This window comes from Myxine glutinosa, unplaced genomic scaffold (genome assembly GCF_964187855.1).
Source record: "Myxine glutinosa unplaced genomic scaffold, kmMyxGlut1.1 SCAFFOLD_1979, whole genome shotgun sequence".
Taxonomy (NCBI): Eukaryota; Metazoa; Chordata; class Myxini; order Myxiniformes; family Myxinidae; genus Myxine; species Myxine glutinosa.
The window spans coordinates 50,571-69,427 of NW_027618074.1; the positions used below are offsets into that span (position 1 = coordinate 50,571).

General features: G+C 44.0%; 1 protein-coding gene across 3 annotated transcripts in view; it reads left to right on the forward strand.

Moving 5' to 3' along the window:
• Positions 1-18,295, forward strand: part of ZFR (zinc finger RNA binding protein) — a 53,217-nt gene extending 34,922 nt beyond the window's left edge. For 2 of the 3 annotated variants that reach the window (XM_078769287.1, XM_078769286.1), the window contains 16 exons: positions 145-342; positions 560-861; positions 1,186-1,386; positions 1,508-1,724; positions 1,947-2,110; positions 2,332-2,451; positions 8,146-8,291; positions 10,343-10,475; positions 10,686-10,867; positions 11,048-11,243; positions 11,330-11,468; positions 12,150-12,247; positions 16,174-16,269; positions 16,415-16,526; positions 16,842-16,939; positions 17,377-18,295. In XM_078769287.1, coding sequence (XP_078625413.1) covers positions 145-342; positions 560-861; positions 1,186-1,386; positions 1,508-1,724; positions 1,947-2,110; positions 2,332-2,451; positions 8,146-8,291; positions 10,343-10,475; positions 10,686-10,867; positions 11,048-11,243; positions 11,330-11,468; positions 12,150-12,247; positions 16,174-16,269; positions 16,415-16,526; positions 16,842-16,939; positions 17,377-17,553 — 2,579 coding nt within the window. In that variant the 3' untranslated portion in view covers positions 17,554-18,295. The remainder of the gene's footprint in view (positions 1-144; positions 343-559; positions 862-1,185; positions 1,387-1,507; positions 1,725-1,946; positions 2,111-2,331; positions 2,452-8,145; positions 8,292-10,342; positions 10,476-10,685; positions 10,868-11,047; positions 11,244-11,329; positions 11,469-12,149; positions 12,248-16,173; positions 16,270-16,414; positions 16,527-16,841; positions 16,940-17,376) is intronic. The other variant, XR_013621668.1, reaches the window with a different exon arrangement.
• The last annotated feature ends 562 nt before the right edge of the window (positions 18,296-18,857 follow it).

The window sequence follows — 18,857 nt, forward strand, 5'->3', positions numbered from 1 at the left end:
AATGTCTTCTGATGATTTGTCTTCCCGGTGAACAAGCTGCCCCATGAGCCTTCGATCACTGTGAAAATATAAACAAGTGTTTTTGTCGTGTTTTTGGGCAGCATGGTACAAAATGTAAACGTTTTTTTCCCCCCATGTTCACAGCTCCCAAAGTTGCATTAAATCAGGCAGCCCCCCAGTACCAACAGCCTCCTGCAGCTCGACAGATCAAGACCGCCGCTCCCAGTCTTGGAACTCCCAGCTTTGCAGTTTACCCAGCCGCCACCGTAACTGCCGTACCCACGCTCACGCCATACACTGCCAGCCCAACAGTGTACAGTACAGCTCCAGCGACGTTTACAGGTACAGCGTTTCATTGTTGGCAAGGTGGGAGACCAAATCACCAAGTAACATTTGGCGTTGTCATCTGAGCGAGAGCAGTTCACCGTGCTGGGATCAATGGTTAATTGTTCTGTCCAACTTGTATATCTTTTTACTGCATGTAATAAAAGTATAAGCTATGAACAATGTAGAACGAAAACAAGCGTTCCTGGTCTTCATCACATTACTTCATCGTCAGGTGCACCTTATGCTGGGTATGAAGCGGCTGTTTATTCAGTCGCGACTTCCTACTATCAGCAGCAACAACAACAACAACAGCAGCAACAACAACAACAACAACAACAGCAGCAGCAGCAGCAACAGCAGCAGCAGCAGCAACAACAACAGCAACAAGCAAAAGCACCATTGGGCTGGTTGAATGCAGGGATTTTTGCCAAGAAGCCACCTTTTCCCAACAAGTTTCAAAGACCTAAACTTCCTTTGAAGCCGCCCCAGCTGCACTACTGTGATGTTTGCAAGATCAGTTGTGCCGGACCACAGGTTATGCTTGTTCACGTACAACTTGTACCCGATTTTTCTCTCTCATTGTCCTTGCCCTTTTATTTTAGGCCTTTTTAAAGAATCTGTTCACATTATCATTCGGATTTTTCATCCCTTCCTTCCACTTTCCCCTCACCTCTGTTTATCGCACCCAACCAACTTTACCACTAACCTGCCTCCTGACCCAATCACCTTTTAAATTTAACAAACCAACTATGAACAATTTTTTCTTAACCTGCCATACTATGTCGTGCTTGCTTTCAATATGGTTGGTTGAGAGTTTAAACCTTGGCAGGTCCTCAGCAGCAGAATGCTTCATTGCAGACATACCGGGAGCACCTCGATGGGCAGAAGCATAAGAAGAAGGAAACGGCACAGAAGTCTGGGAATTTAGGAGGTGTTGGCCTTTCTGGGGCTTCTTATGGACTTCAGCACCAGCACCAGTTGCGTTGCGAGCTCTGCGATGTTACCTGCACTGGGAGTGATGCATACTCCGCTCATATTCGAGGATCCAAGCACCAAAAGGTATGCACTTTTGCTCCCATGCTCAATGTATATACTGTGATGTTTGAGATTTTCAGGCATCTGTTTTTACATTAAGATCAAGGCACCAAAGGTCTACGCTGTATTTCCTCAACGCGTGCAGGTTTTGAAACTGCACACCAAGCTTGGCAAGCCAATTCCCTCCACAAATTCTACGGTTTCCACCCAGACCTCGAACCAAACAACAATGAGTGGCAGGGGGGCTAGCAAGACTGCAGCTGGTCCTGCCAACACTCCTAACTCCCCTGGTTCACCTGGTTCATCATGTAGCACCACCAGAGCTGTCAAGAAGTCTGCTGCTCCTAAGATCATCTTTATGGGTGTGTTATTTTGATGTTTGAGTATCAACAGATTTAAAAGTTTATAAGCTTTCCCAGAACATTGGGTCAATTTTGGATAGGAAGCAATGTGTGTGAGATGCTCTTTGGGTGCTTTAGATTGCATGGCAGGTGCCCAAAGCATTTATCAAACCAAGCCTTTTGTCTGGCACTTTTTCTGAGCTATTAATTTGTCTTCCTAAGTGCCTGACATTGTCTGTGCAGGTGGTATAAAGCAGGCAGTGGGTGGTGTGACGGGGGAAGAATGTCCGACTACAGAAAAAAACAATGGTCCTCTGGCTCATTCGGATGGGACTGAGCCATCGTCTGGAACTGCAGCACCTCCTCCAGCCGAAAGTACACCTGTAGGACATGACTATGTTGAGGAGGTTAGAATACAAGACCACTTGTTTGATATTTTTGGTCAGGTAACACCAGAGATGGGGCGGTGAGGGGAGGGGGTGGTGGTGGGGTACACTGCGGTACTGTAATGTGTAAAATTTGACTCTTGGTAAAATATCTCCCTTGCTAATATGTGGATAAACGTTTTTGATGGGAGCAATTGATCGAGTCGAGTCTGATGCTTGATCATTTAATTCTGGATTTTCAGGTTCGTAATGATGAAGGCAAGGTGATCAGGTTTCACTGCAAGCTGTGTGAATGCAGTTTCAATGACCCCAATGCCAAAGAGATGCACCTCAAAGGTCGCCGCCATCGTCTGCAGTACAAGGTTAAACCCCGGAATTCAGCAGCTTTATAGCACCATTCTTTTAAGTCCCCTTTTTTAGCCGCGTCGCAAGACGCTGCTCATAGAGTGCCCTCTGCTGTTGTTGTTGTTGTTGTTGTTGTTGTTGTTGTTGTTGTTCTTCTTCTTCTTCTTCTTCTTGCAGAGAAGACAAAACCTCAAAGCTCCACCCATTCTGGGAGAGGCTTCATATAAACAAATATCCACCATTTTATTAACTCGCATAGCTTTGAGGGCTGTTTTGTAGGCCCGTGGTGTCTTGCTCTCTCACAGTTTTCTTTCAAATCAAATTCGATATATCATTTCATTTTTCACAGTCGCTAACATAGTTTTAGACTCGGTTGAAAAAAAACGTGAAGAAAATCCGATGAAAGTTGCCCTTTATAGAACGAAATGAATTCTCAAAGGCCTGTAACTTCAAGTCCATTGAGATATATTTTTTTTAAATCGCGGCATGGTCAGTCATACACCGCCCGAAATAACAGACTGGAAAATGCCGAGATATATTAAAAATTCGTCCATTTGATGACAATCGTCACGATGAAATATTTAATTTATACGTCGTCACAATAATGTGGAGAGAGGAGCATCGCTTCGTTCACGTGTCGCCACATACGGGAAATTGCCGAGATATATTTTTTTTTAAATCGCGGCATGGTCAGTCATACACCGCCTGAAATAACAGACGGGAAAATGCCGAGATATATTAAAAATTCGTCGCCACACACGGGAAATTGCCGAGATATATTTTCACTTTGCACAAAAATAACCAAGTAATCGAATCAATAGGAATGTCCTGTGCCTATAACATCGACGTTATAGGCACAGCTGCATCTAGGCATTGTGTAACATCGACGCGGCTTTTGTTTTAATTAAAACTTTTTGTACTTGTTCTTGTTTTTACAAAGTTTGTTTGTCTCCCAGAAATTTGCTTGTTTATTATTTGTTTTCAAGGAAGAGGAAGATGTGTGTGTGTGTGTGTGTGTGTATCTATATGTGTGTGTGTGTGTGTGTGTGTGTGTGTGTGTGTGTGTGTGTGTGTGTGTGTGTGTGTGTGTGTGTGTGTATACGTGTGTGTGTGTGTGTGTATACGTGTGTGTGTGTGTGTGTGTATATACGTGTGTGTGTGTATATACGTGTGTGTGTGTGTGTGTATATATACGTGTGTGTGTGTATATACATGTGTGTATACATGTAGGGAGGGGTTCCTCTGGCCCACTCTGGACCTAAGGCCACCAGTCACAAATAACTCCACTACCAAAGCAAGCAGGGTTCTCATTACCTTACTGGTGGTTTGGTGATCCCAATTGAGGACCGTACCCTCAACAGCCACCAGTCTATTATGTATGGTCGAGTGAACCATGGATACCCACTGGCTCATGGTATGAGCAACCTGTGGGGGGAAAACGTCCTGACTATCGGTTTGCACACACTAAGCCGAGCCAATATATGGAATGAGACAAAACGGGCAAGATGGAAAACCATTTAACAAATCGATATAGGCACGTATTTTACAAATTACATTAAACAATCATGAAGCACATATGTACACCCAATCATGAAGCCCCCGTCTACTCACCCATTCCCGGACCCGTGACCACATCACCCCCGTCCTTTACAAGCTTCACTGGCTCCCCATCTCCCAGAGAATCCAGTACAAAATCCTCCTCTTGACCTACAAAGCCCTCCATAACCTGGCCCCATCCTACCTGGCTGACCTCCTTTCCAGACACACTCCCACCCGCAACCTCCGCTCTGCTGGTACCAACCTCCTGACCCCCCCCCCCCCCCCCATCCGGACCAAATTCAGATCCTGGGGGGACAGGGTCTTCTCCATCGCTGCTCCCACCCTCTGGAACTCACTACCTCACACCATCAGAGACTCCTCCTCACTCACCACATTCAAAACATCACTCAAGACCCACCTGTTCAGCACTGCATTCAACATTCAACCCACAGCATTTAACCCCTGACTATCACTTCTCCTTCTCCCTCCTTTTGCTTTATATATTTCCCTATTGATTCTTGTCTTTTTGCAATTGTTGTTTTCATGTTTTGTTATGCATTATGTTTTGCACTCTGTCAAAGCGCCTTTGGGCTTCATGAAAAGCGCTATACAAAATAAATGAATTATTATTATTATTATTACAGGCACATCAAACGATTGGGAAAGGCACAGAAGAGCAGCATCTAACTTCATTTGATTTTGTTGAGGATCCGGATGTAATAATTTTTTAAAAGTGATTCTTCACCATTCAGATTGGGCTATAAATTATATGTAGAACGATACATTGGCCTGCAAAATTATTCACCCCCTCTAAGGTTTTCGCATTTTTGTGCCACCTGAGTTTATTTAATGATGCTTTCAAATCAAACTTTATATACAGTCTTCACAAACTAGAAAGTGATAAAGCTAAAAAATGCAGATAAAATGTGTTTGATTAACAGAGAAAATCAGATTATTCTCAGTTGCATAAGTATTCAAACCTTTTGCCTAATTAACCCTAAATAATTTCAGGAGCAAATTATTTGTTTCAAAGGTTACAAAATACCTGTAATCGCTTCACCTCTCTGGAATTAGTGGCTTAACGACAAAATTAAGCTCCCCCACTTATCTCAGGAGTTTTAAGGTGCAACTCGCTTGGTCAACCAACAAAGCAAACATGAAACCAAGGAACTTTCCAAATAGGTCAGACATAAAGTGGTGGAGAAGGAGAGGGTTATAAGAAGATTGCAGTCACACATTATCCCTTTTAGTGAGGTGGAAGATGTATCATACCACCCAGACTTTACATAGATCAGGTCCCCCATCCAAACTCAGCAGCTGGGCAAGCAGGAAACTGGTTTTGGATGTCACTGTAAATCCAACAATGACATTGAAAGATCTGCAAGGCTCTGTCAGAAATGGGAGTCAGTGTTCATCAGTCAACAATATCCTGTTCCATTCACAAAGCTGGCCTTTATGGACAGAGATAGCAATAAAGAAGCAAATACTGCAATAGATGCATCTTAAAGATATTCCAGACATGCATGTTATAGTGCTTTCAGAAAGTATTTCCACCCATTGGTTTTTTCACATTTTGTTGTTACAGCCTGAGTTTAAAATGGATTAAACTGAGATTTTTTGTCACTGATCTACACATAATACCCCATGATGTCAAAGTGGAATAATTTTTTTTAGAAATTTTTACAAATATAAAAACGAAAAGCTGAAACGTCTTGAGTCAATAAGTATTCAACCCTTTTGCTATGCCACACCAAATTGAGCTGAGGTGCATCCAGTCTCCTTTGATCATCCTTGAGATGTATCTACAACTTGATTGGAGTTCACCTGTGGCCAATTCCATTGATTGGACATGATTAAGAAAGAAACACACCTTTCTATATAAGGTGCCACAGTTGACGGTGCATGTCGGAGCAGAAGCTCTACCATGAAGTCCAAGGAACTGCAAGTAAAACTCTGAGAATTGTGAGGAGATATAGATCCGAGGAAGGGGATAAAACAATTTAGAGTTCCCAAGAGGAAGGAAGGGGATATCTGATTTGAGGAAGGGGATATCTGGGTGTTGAAAGTTCCCAAGAGCACAGTGAGCTTCATCATTAGGAAATGGAAAGAATGTGGAACTACCCAAACTCTTCCTAGAGATGGCGGTCGGACCAAACTGAGCAACCGGGCAAGAAGAACCTTGGTCAGTGAGGTGACAACCCAATTACCACTGTGACAGAACTTCAGAGTTCCTTGGCTCAGATGGGAGAACCTGGCAAAAGAACAATAGTCTCTGCAGCACTTCACAAATGTAAGCTTTTTTTGGGAGAGTGGCCAGATGGAAGCCACTCCTGAGAAAAAGGCACTTGACAGCATGCATGGAGTTTCCAAAAAGGCTGAGAGACTGAGAGCATGAACCCAAAGATTATGTGGTCTGATGAGACGAAAATTGAAATATTTGGCCTGAATGGAAAGCGCTATGTCTGGCGGGAACCGAGCACAGCTTCATCACCTATCTAACACCATCCTTACGTGAAGCATGGTGGTGGCAGCATCATGCTCTGGGGATGCTCTTCAGCGGCAGGGACTAGGAGACTTGTAAGCATAGAGGGAACAATGAATGGAGCCAAATACAGGCAAATTCTTGAGAACCTGCTTCAGAGTGCAAAAGACCTGAGACTGTGGTGAACATTTATGTTCAAACAGGACAATGACCCAAAGCATACAGCCAAAGCAACACTGGAATGGCTTCAGAACAAGAATGTCAAAGTCCTTGAGTGGCCCAGCCAAAGCCCAGACTTGAATCGCATTGAGAATCTGTGAAAAGACTTGAAGATTGGTGTTCACCGACGGTCCCCATCCAACTTGACAGAGCTTGAGCAAATCTGCAAGGAAGAATGGGAAAACTCTCCAAATCCAGATGTGCAAAACTGATACAGATACCTAAGAAGACTCGAAGTTGTAATCGCTGCCAAAGGTGCTTCTACGAAGTATTGACTCGGGTTTGAATGCTTATGTATATTAGATATTTCTGTATTTCATTTTTAATTATGTTGTGAAAATTTAAAAAAAGAATTCCACTTTGACATCATGGGGTATTATGTGTAGATCAGTAACAAAAAAATCTCAATTGATTCCATCTTAAATTCAGGCTGTAACACAAAAAAATGTGAAAAAAGTCGGTGTGTGAATATTTACTGAATGTACTGTGACCTCTCAACGATAACGGTGTTTAGTTTTATCTCTTCAGTTGTCACCAAAAAAGTTAATTTGGAAAAATTGTTTCTCCATAATTCGTAATTCATCTAAACGTGGCATTGGTCGGGGGTAAATACTTTTACAGAATAATCTCAAAAAGTTGTGGACGAGTTATGACAAAACGTTATGTTATGGACATGAGTTGGGTAGTTGACAAGAACACACTGATTAGATGTTGGTTTAAGTCTGGATCCAGATCTGGCATTTCAGTGGGATAAAAACAAACTGTTCAGCCTGGCAGAGATGTGCCCTCTACTGAGTGCCGGTCTAGTTTCATGTGTGCCACTTTTGTTGCTCCAATGATAGTTATTGTTGAATTTAGCTAACACTAGGGCATGCCCGTACTATATATAAGCTAGGACGTGCCCGTACGTGGGTGCCCGTTCCTTGCCAAAAAAAAAAAAAAAAAAATTTGTGTAGGGGTGTGTGTGTGTAAACATCCTAGGGCGTGCCCGTACGTGGGTGCAAAAAAACATGCGTGCAAACAACAACAGCAAAAAAAAACTTTGAAACCACGTGGCAGTAACGACCACAGAACCCCCCCCTCTATTTACATGAATGGTTTGGTCCATTCGCAACGACCACAGAACCCCCCCCTCTATTTACATGCAATGGTTTGGTCCATTCGCAACGCCAAAGCGAACGGCGAACGGCTAAATCGCCATAGCTCGGTAAGTACTTGTCCGATTAATTTCAAACCTTGAAAAGGCACATCCTCGGGTCCCCAGCAATATACCTGGCAAGTTTAAAGTATATCGGACCCGTGGTTGTCGAGAAACAGCGGTCACAGACAAACAAACGTACAAACGTACAAACGTACAGAGATTACTGGAATTATAGATAGATGCTACATAAGCTTTATCCCCTTGTTTAACCCAAGCACATGACCTAGGAGGGTAAGGCAGCTCCAACTCCTGTGGCACTGTATTTTTCAGAAAAAGGTTAACCCCGAGCTGCAGGTGGAGGTGAAGGCAAGTGTACGTGCACGCAAGCTGCAGGAGGAGAAGGTCCGCAGACAGATGCACAGTGACGAGTATTGGAGGCGTTGGAAGGAAGAGGAACGCTGGCGCCTTGATATGAGGTTCGTACTCATTTCCATTTGTTTTCGTGTTTTTACCCTGCTTCAGAGGCAAAGAAGGTTATTGTCCCCCGTCGCACAGCGGAGCGAAAGGGGGACTATTGCTTTCCCCTCCGTCCGTGCGTGCATGCGGGGGTGTGTGTGTGCGTGTGCGTGCGTGCGTAAGCGAAGGACCGCATTCGAATTTGGTGTGTGCGTGCAACCCACGTCAAAATCCAAGATGGCCGCCGCCATGTATGTCTGATGCCATGTATGTCTGAACCTTGTAACCTGTATATCTTGAAAAATAAGCAAAGTACCAACTTCTAATCTGGTGTGTGGGTGTATCTAGGCATAAGGAAGAACGCTATTGAAAATTGGTTCGCCACGTCAAAATCCAAGATGGCCGCCACCATATATATGTCTGAAACTTGAGCGAAATATCTCGAAAAATAAGCGCAGTACCAACGTCTAATCTGGTGTGTGGGTGTATCTAGGCACAAGGAAGAACGCTGTTTAAAATTGGGTCGCCACGTCAAAATCCAAGATGGCCGCCACCATATATATGTCTGAACCTTGTGAGCGAAATATCTTGAAAAATAAGCGAATGTACCAACTTCTAATTTGGTGTGTGGGTGTATCTCGGCATAAGGAAGAACGCTGTTGAAAATTGGGTCGCCACGTCAAAATCCAAGATGGCCGCCACCATATATATGTCTGAACCTTGTGAGCGAAATATCTTGAAAAATAAGCGATATACCAACTTCTAATTTGGTGTGTCGGTGTATCTAGGCACAAGCAAGAACGCTGTTTAAAATTGGGTCGCCACGTCAAAATCCAAGATGGCCGCCACCATATATATGTCTGAACCTTGTGAGCGAAATATCTTGAAAAATAAGCGAATGTACCAACTTCTAATTTGGTGTGTGGGTGTATCTCGGCATAAGGAAGAACGCTGTTGAAAATTGGGTCGCCACGTCAAAATCCAAGATGGCCGCCACCATATATATGTCTGAACCTTGTGAGCGAAATATCTTGAAAAATAAGCGAAATACCAACTTCTAATTTGGTGTGTCGGTGTATCTAGGCACAAGCAAGAACGCTGTTTAAAATTGGGTCGCCACGTCAAAATCGAAGATGGCCGCCGCCATGTATGTCTGATGCCATGTATGTCTGAACATTGTAACCTGCATATCTTGAAAAATAAGCGGAGTACCAACTTCTAATGTGGTGTGTGGGTGTATCTCGGCATAAGGACGAGCGCTATTGAAAATTGGGTCGCCACGTCAAAATCCAAGATGGCCGCCACCATATATATGTCTGAACCTTGAGCGAAATATCTCGAACAATAAGTGAAGTACCAAAGTCTAATCTGGTGTGTGGGTGTATCTATTGGGTCGCCACGTCAAAATCCAAGATGGCCGCCGCCATGTATGTCCGAACCTTGTGAGATGAATATCTTGAAAAATAAGCGAAGTACCAACTTCTAATTTGGTGTGTGGGTGTATCTCGCCATAAGGAAGAACGCTATTGAAAATTGGGTCGCCACGTCAAAATCCAAGATGGCCGCCACCATATATATGTCTGAACCTTGAGTGAAATATCTTGAAAAATAAGCGAAGTACCTTCTGGTGTGTGGGTTTATCTAGGCATAAGGAAGAACGCTATTGAAAATTGGGTCGCCATGTCAAAATCCAAGATGGCCGCCTCCATGTATGTCTGAACCTTGTGAGCGAAATATCATAGCATGTTTTCTGCATGTTCCACTTTGTCGACTCACATCACTTCCCCGACGGGGGACCTAGGCGTAACGCTTGTTGTATAGGAAAGGGTCTTTCAATCGCATGTTCTCGGTGATGAGCAGACAGAGTGTGGTTGAAATCAGACTTAGCCAATAGCCGCTGTTGTCTGTGCAACTTTGCGGGGCTGGATAAGAATGACCAACAGAAGATGCTTTCCCATCTCCATCAAGTTAAGATCACCACATTGACGAACTAACTAACGTTTTTACGTTTGTTGATGTCGGTGAAACATCTGAGATTGGGTTATTCATTTATTGAGCGACCCATGTGCAGGCACTACGAGGAGGAGATGTTCTGGAGGAGGGTCAATGAGGAACAGCAACAGTGGGGGGATTGGAGGCATCTCAATGGACTTCTTCCAGGGTCTGGACCCCATCTTGGACTTCCACAATCACCAGCACCACAGGTGTGTAGTTGTTGCCCTTCTGAGAAGGAGGTTTGAGATCCAGCTGACTGGTGGTGTTGACATGTAGCTGGACTTGCAACTTTCTGACCTTTCTTTTCACCATTGATGGTTACCATTTGTCATATCAATGAACAAAGGAACTGATGCATGTGCATCGAATTTGATTCGATTTTTGTTTGCCTGCAATCCTCACTGCTCCGTTTGCTGCAGGTGGCACAATGCTCGGAGAGCTACCAAGACCGACACGTGATGGCACGTCACAGGGCCATCTATCCTACGGGAACAGAACTACAGGCAGTCCAGCACATTGTCTCGCACACTGAGCGTGCACTCAAGCGGGTTTCTGACCACCTTGCTGAAGGGAAAGGGGAAACAACCGATGTAGAGGAGAGGTAGTGTGCTGGCAGACTCGTGGGATGAGATGTGAAATCATTTGAAAAGTCCTTTTTGCAAGCTATTTTGTTTTTGTCCCAAAACTATGCATTCAGTCATAACCATTCTTTGTTGGCTTTTCGCTTCTGCTCAGCTGGCGGTTCCTAACCTGGTGGTTCATGGCCTTTTTCATGTTGTAGTTTACCAAGTGCTGAGGTTGAAAATGAAGGACCCGAGGGAAAGAGAGTCCTCCGAGGGGTGATGAGGGTCGGGTTGCTCGCCAAAGGCTTGCTCTTGCGTGGTGACCTTGATGTACAGCTGGTGCTGCTCTGCAGTGGAAAGCCCACCCAAACATTGTTGCAACGCGTTGCCTCTGAGCTACCGGCACAGCTTGCCGTACGTCCAAACCACTTGTGCACCTGTGATATTCAACGTGTGATGGAAGCTTATGGGCTTTGAATGGTTCGCTGACTTGTGCGCAGGTGGTGAGTGCAGACACCTATGAGGTGCACCAATGTGTGGAGGAAGCACAAGTGATTATCACTTCAAACTCTGAACCTAAAACTCGAGTCTCTATCACCCTCACTTCTCCGCTGATGAGAGCAAGCGCCGACGAGGAAGGTTTGCTGTTTCTCATAGTCATCATCATTGTCGTTAATTCGATTTGCCAGGTTTTGATTTAATCTATTCTTCTCTCTATAAGGGTCCTTGATATGGTTTTCTTCCCCCCCAAACCCCCCCTGGAGACTTTGAGATACGCTTTGCCAGCAGACCAGTCCCTGGAGCAATGTCCTTGCCTTATTCATTGAAATTTGCTTTAAAAAAAAAAAAAAAAAGTCACCGTGGGGTCTCTGCAATGGGCCTGGTTTGGTCTGAAATGCGTCCAGCTCAGAGTCTTCCTCATCCGGCCAGTCGCCTTTTCTATGGAGGGGTGTTTGACCATGGAATAAAGTGTAAACCACAGCAATGGTAGCCATTCTTTTGTGGGATGGAGTGTGGAGGAGTTTTTATTTTTCTGATTGCAGGACAGAGGGCATGGCATTGATGCTGCCAAATGGAGTAAGCTTTCCTGTGTGAAATATCCAGCATAATAACCTTGCACTGTTTGAAGCATTTTTCGTTTCTTTTTTAAAAATCTGTCATTCATTTAAACTTTCGAGGAAAATGAAAAGTTTAATGTCTCGGTTGTGGTTTAACACCAGTGCCTAACAGGCTCGGTCAAACACCTGTCCTGTGCTTTTGCCGATTATAACCACGGTAATGGTGCATTGTGCATTTAACCAAGTTAACGGTGCATTGTAGATGTAACCACGGTAACAGCGAAGGAGCCAGCGGACGTTCTCAACAGGCAAAAGTGCCGTGACGCTCTGGCCGCCCTTCGCCACGCCAAGTGGTTCCAGGTTTGCCCAACGTGCTCTTTCTTCCCTTGTAGCCTTATGATGAACACAACCCATCCCTTTCCCTCTCTCCCCTCTCCCACTCTCTCTCCACCTTCGTCCCATCTACCTTCCTCTTGCCCTTCCTTCTTCCCTCTTCCACCTTCCTTCCTCCCTCCTCCACATTTGACATTCCCCCTCCCTCCACCTTCCATCTCCCCCTTCACCTTTCCTTCCCACCCACCCACACCCCGACCCCCCCCCCCCCTCTCTCTTCTCTCCTCTGTCTCTCTTTCTCTCCAACCCCTCCCCACTTCCCACCCTAATCCATAAATTTCTTTCATCTTTCTCTCTGCTTTTCCTCCTCATCGTCTTCCTCCATTCCCCTTCCTCTCCCCCAGGCCTTTCCCTCCACCTTCCATCTCCCCCTTCACCTTTCCTTCCCACCCACCCACACCCCGACGCCCCCCCCCCTCTCTCTTCTCTCCTCTGTCTCTCTTTCTCTCCAACCCCTCCCCACTTCCCACCCTAATCCATAAATTTCTTTCATCTTTCTCTCTGCTTTTCCTCCTCATCGTCTTCCTCCATTCCCCTTCCTCTCCCCCAGGCCTTTCCCTCCACTCCCTTGTTTTCCTGATTGGTTAAAAATTGTTTAAAAGCTAAATTCCCTTCACTCGAATGACCAGAAAAAAACCCCCAAAAGACTGAGATTTTGAGATGAAATTATTGAGTTTGATTTTGATTTTTGGTTTCACTCCTGTTGGCATTTCCTTTTTTTTCTGGTCACAGAATTGTGGCCCAATTGTTATCACCCTCCTTGTTTAACCCCGATATTTTCTGTTTTCTTTTTTTTTTCCATAAGGCTGCAAATAGTGTTTTTGTTTTGCGTTTGCTTTTATAATGGCATTTTTTTGAGTTAAGATGAAAATGGTTGGTGGACATGTTTTATGTTTGTCTGCCCCCAGAGTAACGCTGCACAACGCAGCTTGCCCTTGTCCACAAACCAAAACTTTTTCCTTTAAAACCTCTGCCATTGGTAATGCATTTGTGTCATCGATATTGTGCCACGAATGCATACAGTCAACTCTCGCCATTTCAAATTGGAAAGAATTTATTATTCGTATTTAGGTTGGGGCTTTCGCTTCTACTGTAAAGCATACGACCATTGAAAAATGCCCTTTGTCCATTCACTTATGACACTTTTCCATGAACTTGGCTCCATTCGAAGCCTCCAGAAACTCACTGCAGCGATGAGCGTACGAGCAAGAAACTTAACGTGCTGAAAAATGATCTTGCCTGCAAAACTAATGTCTCGGACGGCATCGATAGCTAGAGGGATGAAGCCTTCGAAGAGGATGGTGATGGAAAGGCATCCCGACGTTAGATAGCCGCCATGGAGAGCCGAATGGCACTTGCTTCCTTCCCGTTGATGCAGATTCTTCGAGAGGATTTTTTAGGGCTGCTTCCTGCAACTAGTTTTCACAGAACATCTTACCCCGTGCAGTCTTGAGAAAAAAAAGACATGGACGGGGTTTGCGAGCGGCGCATTTGTTTGGTGAGATGACGTAAAATGCCGTAATACGATTCGTACAGCTAAATGGAATGGTTTTGAAAGTGTCAAAAAGGTGATTTGTCTCATACATTGTTCAAGTATAATTCCGTTGAAATAAAATATTGATTTTATAAGTTGTAGAAAAAATAAAATTTCGGGAAGTGACCGCCCCTTGTTTTTGTGTCCTTTGTGACATCCTTAAAAACAATAAGCTCCCTGTTTTGAATGATTTTCAATTTTGTTTCACTGTCAGATGAGCAGACAGAGTAAAATATTATCTTACTCCTCTCTGTGAATGTGCAGTTGGGCCGAATTTGGAACCAAATGACATTAAACTAGCAGTCCGTTTTCCGATTCGTGTTCACAGTATAACATTCTATTGAAATCAAGTTGTTCCTTCATAAACTGGCATTTATTTGTAGGCAGACAGACAAAGTGAACCAATTGGTTAACACCCCTTTTCGCTTCGTGTGCGGGGTGATAAAGGAGTCTGTTGAACCTGCAGAAAGAGTTTTCATGAATCTAACAAGAAAATAGGTCAAGTGCAGGCCTCTATCGTGGGTGGGCCTCTTGGCGATGTCTTTCCGTCACCATCCTTCCTCATGGCTTGATCTTCATTAATGTCAAGTGCAGTCAGATCATTCTTTTGCAGGTGAAAAAAAAAAAAAATTACATCCTCGATTTGTGTTAAATTTCTTCTTTGTACGTCTGCCACCTTGAGTTATTTGAAGCTCCGAATTGAATCGAGCCAATTGCACACCTAAATGTACACTATGGTATCATAAGTAAATGGATGGGTATTACCTGCTGTAAGATTTATATCCATAGTAGAGGTGATGGCTCCAACGGGAAAATAAATAAATAACGCCCCTTTCCCTACGACGCCCTGTTGTATATTCAAATCGGCAGTACTGGAAGTGATGCGAGTGGTCTCTCCAGTTAACTTCCTCCCCCCCCCCCCCTCTCCACCCTCCGCTGCCCCCCCCCCCCCACCCCCCCCATCAACTGTTTGAATTCTTATTAGCAGGGTATTCAAATTGGTGAGAGTCTACTGTATTTTGAACGATAATACAAACTTCACTTGTGCAAAGCTGTTGTGTGTGGGAAGAGCTTTCATGGTATTTGGCTGGTTGGGAGGGATTGAGTTAACGGAATGGGACTGTTCAGGCCTAAAGCCATATGACCATCATTTGATAAATTGCATTGAGATCAAATTATTAGAAGTTGGAACATTTGGCCGTCCCATCCTATCTCATTCCTTACTCAGCCACTCACGATTCTTGTAACTCACCAGCATTTCTCGTGTGACCGACTAGCGATAGTTTTAGGAGCCAAAAGGTGACCGGCCAGTGATGAGTTCTGCATTTGATGAACGAGACACGATGTTCGTATTTTGGCTCAAGTCGTCAATTTCCATCTGGAGTTGAAAGTAAATCCGTCTTGATCCCCCCAACAATCTCAGCTTTGAAAGAACCGAGACTGTTGGCCTATGCCTGGTCACCTTTCTGCCCTAAATCCATTACCCATACTCCTGTTCCTGCACTCGGGGAAGGTGCGACAGGAGCAATGTCAATAATGGATGGGGAAGGGGGTGATTGTGGAGGGAAGTAAAGGATTAGTTGTTAGCTTTGAAAAATATCTTTGGGTGAGAATGGGGTGATGAGATGGATATTTGCCTTTATTGTACTCAAAGCGTTTAATTCTCGATTATACTGACTGGCCATTTTATTTGGATGCCACCCTCTTCTCCCTCCGCCACTCCTTCCGTCAATTAAATACTGAAGCAGTAGAACTATTGAGCAACTTTTAGTGTAAATGTAATCTCTAAGTTGTTGATTTGTGATTTTTCTGTCCAGTCAAAATGATGTAATATCCCACGTTCGACCAAACCGAGGAAGAATTGTGCAACACCCTCACATAGCAAAAGGTTATCTCTGTTGCTCGGGATTTTAAAGGAAATATTGGCCAGTGTTTACATCCTGATGTTATCGCTTGGGATAGGTCTCTTTCATCCTTATTTAACCAAGTTTGTGGTTTCTTATGACATCTTTAGAAACCCAGGCCCTCACATTTTAGAATGACCTGGCTGGCAATGTATTCTTGTCTGTCGTCAATGAGAGAGTTTTAACGCTTTCCTTGTCGATCACGGCAGTACCCAAGTGTTTTCAAAGATCATGCAAAAAATATTTTTGCTTATAGAAAATCACATTTTAAATATTCTGAAGTTCTTTCAACGAAAGATGAACCGTTATTGCAAACCCTAAATTGTTGCCTCCATACCTGTGGGGTTTATCCCAGATGTTAGCACGACATTGTTTCTTACACACAGAAACTACTGCCTTCGTAAGCATCAGCAAGGCACATGACCTCCTCCCTCTCACATCTGCCATTGTTGCAGGCAAAAGCCAATGGGCTGCAGTCGTGCGTCATCATTATTCGCATTGTGAGAGACCTCTGTCGGCGAGTTGCTTCTTGGTCTTGTCTATCGAACTGGGTACGTACCCGCTGGCTTTTTCCTGCACTGTTTGGAGCTTATTGGTGTGTAGCAAATGCAGGTGAGTGTGGGAGCACCTGTGTGGCCATTAACGAAATGTGATTCGGAATGCTGAGCTGATGAAAGGTTGTTTCACCTTTTGCAGGCCATGCAGCTTTTGGTGGAAAAGGCTATCAGCAGTGCATCGGGGCCTCTTGGACCAGCAGATGCATTTCGCCGTGTGCTTGAGTGTCTCGCCTCAGGAATCCTACTTCTTGGTAAGCACTGAAAGAATTGGTCATGGTTACGTCCTTGTAACCTGTGATGATGATGATTAAATGCAACCTTTGTTGCCTTTCATGATGGCGAATTGTTGGATCTGGACTTGCGTGTGTCGTGTTGGTGCTTTTTGGAGATGGGAATGGGCTTGGAGTTAATCTCAAAATCCTTTTTTGTGTCTGAAGGTGTTTGAAGACATATTCCTTCCAACCCTTCCTTTGTTGATGTTTGGACTACTTGTACAATATCTGCTCGTTTTATTTCGATATGTTGACTTTAACCTGGACTCAACCGCTCATGATTAATGCATCTAGGTGGTCCTGGTCTTTACGACCCGTGTGAGAAGGAGCCGACAGATGTCTTGGCCTCCGTGGCAGAGCAGCAAAAAGAAATTCTAACTGCCAGTGCCCAGGTGAGTGTGACCATTGCATCGTCGAAGGAATCTGCTGGTTGTCCTGCCTTAGCCTGTAATTAAAATAAAGTCCAATGACTGCACTGTAGTCACAAGGAGGAAGCCGGACATTAACACCTAATACACACACGCACACATGCACAAATAATTCATTTGAATTTTGTCCAGCTTGGTGATTGGCTCCCTTAAGATGGTCTCATCGAATCCATTATTGCAGAACTTGTATCCTTTCTCATCTCTTCTTCTTCCTGTGTTTTCCTCCTCCTGTGTTGTCTCCTACTACTCCTCCTCCACCTCCGATGTCTCATCCTCCTTCTCCTCCCCCCCCTTCCCCCCTCCTGTTTGTCTGTGTGTGACTTGCCACGATTTGCCAGTGCTGAATAAACTGGAAATACCTTTCCTTGTTCACTTTTTCTTCCCTGGACCTGTCGGTTCAGCACGCGTTTAGGCTGGTGGCGTTTAAGCAAATCAACAAGGTGCTGGGCATGGCAGTGATACCAACTCAACACACTCGCTTTGGGACGCTAGTGAGGAAACGGCGCAGAGAACCTGCAGAAAGAGCCGACGGCGAGGGCAAAAAAGACAAAAAGGAATCTTCCAAAGATCTTGCTTGAGCAGTAATATCAATACAGTTGTGAAATGTTTCTATAGTTGAAGCTGAATAATTTAGTGATTGTTGTAATAATAATTTTACTGTCTTGGTTTTAAGGGTTTTTTGTTATTTCATTTGTATTATACAGTTACTCTCAGAAAAGTGGGAGGGGGGCATCGTGCACCACACCACCATGGTTACAAGTTCATCAATTTTGAAGGATACTAACCACTGTAGGTGCAGATTCGTCTTGCGGAAAGGGTTAGCGGTAGTTTCACAAACCCGCCATTGTTCTTGGCTGTTTGTTCCAGGCTCTGCGCAGAATGTTTACAATAATAACATTTGGACGTATTGTGCTTGTTCTGTCTTTTTTTTTTTCCCCCTGTCTTTATTTGATGTTTATGTAATGTCATCTTTGTATTGCATACAACAGAATGGGCACACTACCCTTTCACAACGAACGAAAGGTGTTGCGACAGTTTTTGCCTGAATACACCTACCTTGCTATGTGTGATCTGGTTGTATCGAGAAACGGCACGTCTTGTAATCGAAGCCTGTGTGTGACACGTTACCGTGAAGTTACCACTTTGGCTAAACCGCTTGTTGGCTTCTTCCCATATACCATCACGCAATCTTCAGAAAGCCACAAGCTGCAATATTTTCCTTTGTTTTCTCGTGACCAGTAAAATATCGATACTTATAATAGTTATGTGATCAGAAGATTGCAGATGGATTTTGTTCACTAATAAAGATGCAAAAGAGAATCGGCTTTTCCTTCTAATGGCCGTGTCTCTCGCTCGACTGGATGAGCTAAAAGCTTTTCTCTGTTTGTTTGTTCTTGGCTGTTTGTTCCAGGCTCTGCGCAGAATGTTTACAATAATAACATTTGGACCTATGACCGGTTTCATGCAATCTGTGTATGGAGATTGCATATTGAGAACTTATAGGCCTCTACGACTGAACAGATTACCTACTTTTATCCTGATGTTTTTATTTATAAGGCTTCCAGTGAGGTTACCACTGGAAGCCTTATTGTTCTTGTAAGGATTATTATTAGGTTTCCTCTACAATTACATTGTAGAGGAATACCTTTTGTTTCTGCTCGAGTTTTTCTTATTATTATTCTTCCACCCTATTTTTCACCTCCGAAAACTTTAAAATTAATGTTCTCAGCAACCGTTGGTCCGATTGGCAGGAAAAATTAATGAATGAATGATCGTTTTAAGGCCATTTGCCTGCGAGAGCGGGGGTTAGCCTTGCAGGCCCCATGACAATCATGGTTCCCTGTTTGAGGAAATGTTTTTATGGCCGGATGCCCTTCCTGAC